At 35.8% G+C, this 9116-nt stretch overlaps 1 protein-coding gene across 2 annotated transcripts in view; it reads right to left on the bottom strand.

Moving 5' to 3' along the window:
- SCFD1 (sec1 family domain containing 1) overlaps positions 1-9116 on the bottom strand; it is a 114769-nt gene that overhangs the window by 46314 nt on the left and 59339 nt on the right. For both annotated transcript variants that reach the window (XM_010847020.1, XM_010847021.1), the window contains one exon: positions 3538-3634. In XM_010847020.1, coding sequence (XP_010845322.1) covers positions 3538-3634 — 97 coding nt within the window. The remainder of the gene's footprint in view (positions 1-3537; positions 3635-9116) is intronic.

Consider the following 9116-nt stretch of genomic DNA (forward strand, 5'->3'; position numbering starts at 1 on the left):
TTGACTAGACGGACCTTTGTTGGCAAAGTAATGTCTCTGCTTTTTAATAATGCTGTCTAGGTTGGTCATAACTTTCCTTCCAAGGAGTAAGCATCTTTTAATTTCATGGCTGCAATCACCATCTGCAGTGATTTTGGAGCCCAGAAAAATAAAGTCAGCCATTGTTTCCACTGTTTCCCCATCTATTTGCCATGAAGTGATGGAATCAGATGCCACGATCTTAGTTTTCTGAATGTTGAGCTTTAAGCCAACTTTTTCACTCTCTTCTTTCACTTTCATCAAGAGGCTTTTTAGTTCTTCTTCACTTTCTGCCATAAGGGTGGTGTCATCCATATATCTGAGATTATTGATATTTCCCTCTTTTCTAAGAATGGGTGCTTATTCTGCTCAGAGAAGAACAGTTCCTACTCTTCAACAAGGAGAAACATATTTATAATTCCAACAGGGTCAATGCCCTAAAGCCTCTGCTAAAGTTTTTAAGTCATGGGATACTAAGAATTGGAGGGCATGCAATGCTTATAATGACATTAGTTACAAAGGAACTAAATGGAAATTGGAAAAATGTATCCTTTACAACTGTGAGTATTCCAGAGTCTGGAGCTAGCAGCTAAAGGCTGGATCCTCCAGTCACATCCAAGTTTCTACTACAACTGCTATTTTAAAGGCAGAGTTTCCTCACTGAATAATTTGATACTTCAGAGAACAGTTTTAAGTATAATTCAGAGAGCTTTTTTTCTCCCTGGAAAATTTGAGTAAGGTGTTGAACTGCCTTCCCACCATTTCCAAATGTTAAGGACATTCTCCAAATACAGTAACTTCAAAATAACAGAATATAATAACATATCAAAATCAGAAAATTAGTGTTGGTCCATTACTACTATCTAATCCTTAGATGTCACTCCAAGTTTCACCTACTGTCTCTATAATATCCTTTATGGGAAAAAGAATCATGTGTTGCTGCAAAGAGCTGTCATCTCTTACATACAGTTGTCTTCTGTATGAAACAGTTCCTCAAGTCTTTCTTGACTTCATGGCCTTGATAAAGATTATAGGCTATTTTTTTCCTTCCTTTTGGTAGAATACTCCACAATTAATTTTTGACTGAATTTCCTCATGCTTAGATTCAGGCTGTACATCTTTGACAGGAATACAACAAAAGTGATACTGTATTTTTATACTGAATCTTTTGGGTGGTACACTATTTCAGTATGACTCATTATTGGTGATGTTCAATGGGATTACCTAATAAGGCATCTATCAGGCTTCTTCTCTATCAAGTTATTTTTCTTCCTCTGTAAGTAATAAGTATTTTGTAGGGAGGTACTTTGAAACTGTGTACATAATCTGGAAAATTTCTATTTATTCATTAATTATATCTGCATGGACTCATGGCTTCCTATTTCATTCAGTATGTTATAATCTGTTATCATCATTATTTACTTTGGTACTGTCATGATCTGGCCATTGGGTGCCTCTTCAAGCTGACTTTTGGGTTCTTTTTGACACATTCCATCATGTTTTGAGTACTTCCCTTGCTTTCTGATACAACACAATGTTTCAGGCTTATTTTGTACTTCCTCTTCCTAGAATCAACCATTTATTTCACCAATGAGTCCTAGTGGAAAGTGGAATACAGAAGCTAAAAGTTCTACTGGAGAACTGTTGCTCCTCATCCTGCTCAAGTGGCAGAACTAGGGAATGCATATATTTGAGTACACACACATATAAAATCTATAGTTACTTCTCTATTTGACAAGTATTTAGTGAAAATGCCAAGTCCACGTCGGCACCTCCAATTCCAATATTACAGGATTCATTCTAGTTTTCTTCCTTTTAATATTTGTAACTTTCATCTCTGACAATGGGAAACCTCGCTCCCGAAACCTCACTCCCATTATATTATCTGATGTATTTACTTATTTAACCAGTCCCCTGTATGTAACAAATATCCTAACTCTGCTACTGTCTGCTTGCCTGCAGAGATGTCATCTCACTCCAATCTGGTTCTGATTCCCCACAATGGACACACACATATGCCTGGCTATACTTCTCACCCCATCTGAGCCCATGCCTGGTTTGTCCCGTGCAGGGTCACCCTCCTTAATCTGATACGGGCCCTCAGACTCCAGGACTAAACTGCTCCCACATATGGACACCCTGCTCACCTCACCTGGGACTCTGATACCTCCAGTTAGATTACCAACCATCCCTCTACCTGATTTGTGGATGCCTTCTCATTCTGCTTGGGTTCTGACATCTTGTTCTGGACTAAAGCGGTACTTGGAGAAGAAAAGAACAACCCACTCTAATATTCTTGCCTAGGAAATCCTAAGGACAGAGGACTGGAGGGCTACAGTCCATGGTGTCACAAGGCCTGAACACGACTTAGTGACTAAAAGAACAAGAGTGACACTAGACTGCCAAGTGCAGGAGCGTCTACCTTGCGCTGCTCTACTCAACGTCTTTAAAATGAATTGGTTTGAGAAAGTAAGGGAAATGAAAAAAGTTCTGATTGTTTTTTTAATCAGCATATTTTTTGCTTAAACTTTACTCAAAACTGTAAATAACAAGAAATAACTCTGAAGTGATGGACTTAGATATATGTTACATATTTTTTCACTGTAAAGTACACATACCTTCAAAATGTTATGTTCTCCCCACAAATCTAGCTTTTTATAAGTGTGAGCAATAATAGGGATTCTCAGAAATTTTTATGAATAGAACCTTTTAATTACAAACATTTCAAAAAAATTGTTTATTACCTTCCAACTTGATATAAAATCTAAAAGTCATAACCAAAATAATAACTCAAAAACCATTATCAGCTGAAGAACTTGTATGTAAAATAGAAGCTTAATAGCTTATGTGATTTTTATTCATTTTTGAAAAGAGCTGAGATCTGAATTGAAAACTCTTTTGAAATTATCAACAAGTCTCTAAAGTTTAGAGAATTTCAGAGGCTAAAACTCTATGTTTATGATCATTGTAATTGAAAACAATAATTAGATTATATATTCCAAGTACAAATAGTTATATCTTGTTTAAAGAAAATCTAACAAACACATATTTAGATAAAGGGATTGTCTACAGAGTTTCTTTAAAAGTGAACTGCCAAAGTATTTAAAACAGAATTCAGTTTTAGATACTGATACATCTTTTTAGGAAGCTCTATAGGGTTAAACCAAAGTAGAATGTGTGTCATGCTTGGTTTGAATATTTTACCTTCAAATCTTGCCTGAGCCAGCAGAAATTGAGCTTCAAATGTATCACTTTAAACAAATGAATATTAAAAGTGCTTATATACTAATACATTGATAAAGCATACCTTCAAAGAAAAGTTCAATAAAATGCAAATAATTTTTCTAATTTAGGAACTGCCATGCTACGAACTTCTCAACAGGAAATAGCTCATTTAATTATCTCATTAATAGCAAAGATTGTGAGAAAAACAATAATTCTATTCAAATTTTACTCAAACTGAAAGGCTGGATTCATCAGATGAAAAACTTATATTAACCTCAAATTTATGATACATACCATCAGGATCTGATATTATATCTAGAAGAGATTTATCCAGAGTAGTTTTGCTCATTATTTTTTCTTCATATTCAAAATACACATCCAGTTTTCTTGCCTGTTTCAAAATAAGTATCAGAGAACATTAAACCATAAAAACATACTAAAAACCTCTCTGCTTACTAGTGCCTATTTTCTATGATCAATTTTAAAAACAAATGTTGATTTCCTAGTAGAATTTACTTTTACTTTATTTTACTTTTAACCATACACTTAATGTACAAAATGAGATTGACTATTTCATTTATATTTGACTTATAAATTTAGAATAACTCTGCATGTCATATGTTAACAAAGACAAAAATCACACAAATCTCAATTATTGTATTAATAAGTAACTACCATATAAATAACACTGTTTCATGCAAATTAATGTCAAGGGTCAAGTTATGTTTACTTTTTAGTGAGTAAATCCATACATTTTTATCCTAACTAGACAGAAAGTTATCCTAATTATTTTCGATTGCTTAAACTGTTCCTCATTAATTTTCCCACTAAATACTTGAACTTTAGATAATGCAAAAGTAGTCAAATTTTGCTTTTCTGTACAGCAGGTTTTCTCATAACCCAAGGTATATAAAAATCATGAAGTATCTATTAGATTATGCTTTAGATGAAAGACAAGAACATGCTTTACTACTGAAGGTGTTACCAATCTAAGTAGAAATCATTCATGAAATAAATGAGAACACAGAGATATCAATAAAGAATCAAAATATAAATACAGAATAAACATTAAATTAAGATGATAGAATGAAATAAATATTAACCAGTTGTAGAGAAGGAAGTGATGAATTCTGAGCTGTTCTGAAAGTGATTTGGGGACATGGATAGACAGAGTTCATTTCACTTAAAGGAATCGTGTATGTGTGTGAGTATGCCTGTGTGTGTGTGTTAGTCGCTCAGTTGTGTCTGACCAGGCTCCTCTGTCCGTGTGTGTGTGTGTGTGTTAGTTGCTCAGTTGTGTCCAACTTTTTGCAACCCCATGGACTATAGCTCTCCAGGCTCCTCTGTCCACGGGATTCTGCAGGCTAAAGAATCTGGAGTGGGTAGCCATCCCCTTTTCCAGGGATCGAAACCCAGGTCTCTCAACTACAGGTGGATTCTTTACTGTCTGAGCCACCAGGAAAGCCCTGGTTAAAGGGATCATATCAGGCATGATCAGAGTGGATAGATCTGAATGGCAGATTCAGCAGTGATTTCATACATGAGGCAACAGGTGATCAACCCCTCAATCCCACTCCTCCACAGTGGCATACAAGGCCAGAGCTTTAAACAGATGAAATGCTCAGCTTGAAAATCAAAACATGAAAAGGTAAATATACTGAGACCTGTCCTCACTCCTATCCTTTTCTACCCCATTTCCACCTGCTTCTTTGGCTATTTATTTCTCCTATAGTTTTTCAGCTTCTCTATGCAAATGTAAGCAAATAGTATCTATATCCTAATATCCCTCTGCTTTCTGACACAAAAGGCAATATACTATACTCTGCTGTCCCTTGTTTTCACTCAGCAATATATTTTACACCAGTACACGGAAAATTTCCTTGAATGAAGTTGAGATAAGAGTTAATAAACTTTGTAATAGAGTTTTTGTTTTTTTACAAATGGCTCTCCACATTTTTTTTAGATGCAAACTAGTACAGCCACTATGGAGAACAGTGTGGAGATTCCTTAAAAAACTGGAAATAGAACTGCCTTATGATCCAGCAATCCCACTGCTGGGCATACACACTGAGGAAACCAGAAGGGAAAGAGACACGTGTACCCCAATGTTCATCGCAGCACTGTTTATAATAGCCAGGACATGGAAGCAACCTAGATGTCCATCAGCAGATGAATGGATAAGAAAGCTGTGGTACATATACACAATGGAGTATTACTCAGCCATTAAAAAGAATACATTTGAATCAGTTCTAATGAGGTGGATGAAACTGGAGCCTATTATACAGAGTGAAGTAAGCCAGAAGGAAAAACACCAATACAGTATACTAACGCATATATATGGAATTTAGAAAGATGGTAACGATAATCCTGTATACGAGACAGCAAAAGAGACACTGACGTATACAACAGTCTTATGGACTCTGTGGGAGAGGGAGAGGGTGGGAAGATTTGGGAGAATGGCATTGAAACATGTAAAATATCATGTATGAAACGAGATGCCAGTCCAGGTTCAATGCACGATACTGGATGCTTGGGACTGGTGCACTGGAACGACCCAGAGGGATGGCGTGGGGAGGGAGGAGGGAGGGGGGTTCAGGATGGGGAACACATGTATACCCGTGGTGGATTCATTTTGATGTTTGGCAGAACTAATACAATTATGTAAAGTTTGAGAATAGAATAAAATTAATTAAAAAAAAAAAAAGGAATTATTTTAATTACTGTATAAAGCTACTTTGAATAAACAATATAGATACATGCTGAAGTACTAGGAATGGAAAAATGCAGTATCAAAAATGAACAAAAGTAACAGAAAGGAGATCCTAGGAAAGTGACCATGGTGGTGACTGTGGGAATGGAAACAAAGAGACGTATACTTAATAACTAACATGAGAATGTGCGTAGGAAGGAAAATAGTGAAAAAAGTCAAAGATTCCTGGGAAATAAAATGACGGTAGTAGGAACTGTGTGTGCTTAGTCACTCAGTTGCGTCCAACTCTTTGTGACCCCATGGACTGCAGTCCGCCAGGCTCCTCTGTCCATGGGGATTTTCCAGGCAAAATACTGGAGTGAGTTGCCATGCCCTCCTCCAGGGGATCTTCCCAACCCAGGGATCGAACCCAGGTCTCCTGAATTGCAGGCGGATTACTTACCAATCTAGGCCACCAGGGAAGCCCTATGTTAACTTAAATGGACTGGGAAAGCCTAATTATCTGTAGAATAAAGCCAAGAATGGAAGGGGGAAGGAGATAAAATAAGGTGTTAGGCTGACTTTCAGGGCCTCATAATCTGCTCCAGCCAACTTTTCTGTTTTACCACTGTTCACCAGGTTCAGTTCCCTCTAGTCACATCAATTAACTCATTGACTTTTCATTAAAAGTAGTGAATGCCTTTAATCCTCAAGGCTTGGGCTTGAATTATTCTCTTAGCTTTTTTAGAATGCATTTCTCCTCCATCACCTGCCCAGTGAATTCTACTAATTTTTCAAGGTCCAGCATCTTTGCAGCTTCTCTATAACTCTTAAACCTCTGTTTCTTCCCTTTCTTGCTCCTTTCCAATCTCCTTCTTCACTGGGAGAATTAATTAAGCCCTTAAGTGTGTACTGACAGCACTTCGTACACTTCTCCATAACAGCAATGATTACACCACATTACTCTCTTTGGTTTACATACCCTTCTAGAACTATACACTTCCTAGAATGTTTCTAATTAATTGTTTAACCCTAGGAGTCTAACAAAGCACCTGTCTTGCAGCAAAATATATGTCAAATTTCTAAGCTAAGAGCAAGACATATACAGATCAAGTAATCATCTTTAAAAGTTATGAAAGTAGATAAATGAACTTCCAGAAGTGAAAAATGCAGAGAATCAAGCTTTAGTGATTTAATAGATAAAATTAAGTATGCTAAATGCCATAATGGAATCTAACGTGTGTACCTACATAAATGAAGAAAGGTGGCTCACTTAGACTCATTTTGCTCTTCTTGATGTATTAACTTATCCACATTTTAACTTCTAATGAACAATGGAAGCAGAATTAAAAAACAAGTTAATCTGATGGCTAATGGGTAGACATTCTTTTGAAGGTGATAATGTTCTAAAATTGCCTTGTGATTATGGTTGTGTAACTCTGAATATAGTAAAAAACCACTAAATTGCATGCTTTAAAAAGGTGAATTGTATGGTATGTGAACTATATTTCCATAAAGGAGTTAAATAAAAATCATGTAGCATTTCAGTATACTGACTGGGAAGGAGCCTCATGGGGGAGGGAAAGGAATGAAGTAAAGATCTTCTAACCTGCATAAGAGAACTAGTATCTGTTCAGTATCTAGTACGTGCAAGGCACTTTACTTACAGCTATGGCTTTCAAATGTTTCTAAACAGAACCTCAGGACCCTCTTTCTCAAACCAAATCTTCTGCAGAACCCTAAGCATAAAATAGATACAAGTGACCAATTAAATGTCTCTGTTGAGTCTAGGGTACCAGAGAACAGGGTTTAAAAGCTACAAAATCAGATTATCTCACTTAATTCTCCAGACAACACTATAAACTAGGAATTATTAGTCCCATTTTAAAGATGAAGAAACAGACACAAAGAAACATAAATTTATTCAAGGTTACCAGAGCAGAAGTAGAGAGTTGAGATTCAAATCCAGGTCAGATTCCATATACACCATAGATAAAGAGTAGGGGGAAAAAAAAAAAAAAGAGTAGGGAAAATTACATTTTCCTCAAGAACAGTTTATTGCTTCCTTTGTATACACTTTATGAAAGAAAGTATATTTGTCAATTAGTATATATTTATTTTTTGGGTAATACACATAATTTACATATATGTGGTGAATTTGTGGTGAATTCACATAACAATCAAGATGTGAATGTTTTTACTGGATTAAAATAAGGACCATCTACAGAATTGTACATTATAGGTGATCAATAAGTACAGAGGAAAGAAAGCCAAAATGGCACTATCAGAAGGAGTTAAGTAAAAGAATGCAAAATTCTTTAAGTCATTTCTTTAAATGAGGTGTTCTTGACTTTACTTGATAAACTGAGCTGGACTGAAACAGAATAACAATGATAATAGCATAGCAAAAAAAACTTTCAAGACAAAATACAAAATACAAAGAGTTTCAGGTATGAGTTCCAACTCTGCCATTGACTAGGGAATAGTTTACCTTTTTTGGAGGTAAGAGGTATATTTCCTTCACTGATTAAATGAAGAATATTTCACAAAATATGTTCTGCAGGGTGCTAGTTCTTACAGTTGGTTAAGAAATAACCCCTAAAAGTGTTCCAGAGTCAACAGTTTTAAGGTTTTTTTGAATGCTTTTAAAAATGCATATATTACGCTGCATTATGAATCTCCAAGAGGAAGACACAGCACATTTTCCTTCTAACTTTATTTGACCAAAGAAGAAGCAGCCTCACTACTATCTTGTGGACTCTGCTAAGAACTCTGTCCCAAGGCTCCTTCTAGTCCTAAGTTCCTCAGAAGGTCTGTGAAGGACTCTGGAAAATGGGGTCCACAGGACTGAGGAATTATAATGGCAATGTTTGATTTTCTACTTTCTAGTCTGATTTGTATATCCCTGGTGCTTATGAATTATTCTCTATTCTGTTATTCTATGTGCTGTCATTGTAAGTGACCTTAAATTCTGTAGAACAAGTCAAGGTATAAATAAATAAAATGTGAGATATCTATTTAAAAAAGTTAAGGAATGCATCTGTCCTCCTTTTATTTTAAACATCTGAGACTGTTCATCACAAGTCTGCTTCTACTCTCTGTGTTTAACCTACAGCATATTCTTATAAGGGAAAAGACTGTAAAAAAAAAAAAAAAAAACCCCCCAGGTTTACCCACTCACAAA

Source organism: Bison bison, unplaced genomic scaffold, assembly GCF_000754665.1.
Source record: "Bison bison bison isolate TAMUID 2011002044 unplaced genomic scaffold, Bison_UMD1.0 scf7180017864242, whole genome shotgun sequence".
Taxonomy (NCBI): domain Eukaryota; kingdom Metazoa; phylum Chordata; class Mammalia; order Artiodactyla; family Bovidae; genus Bison; species Bison bison.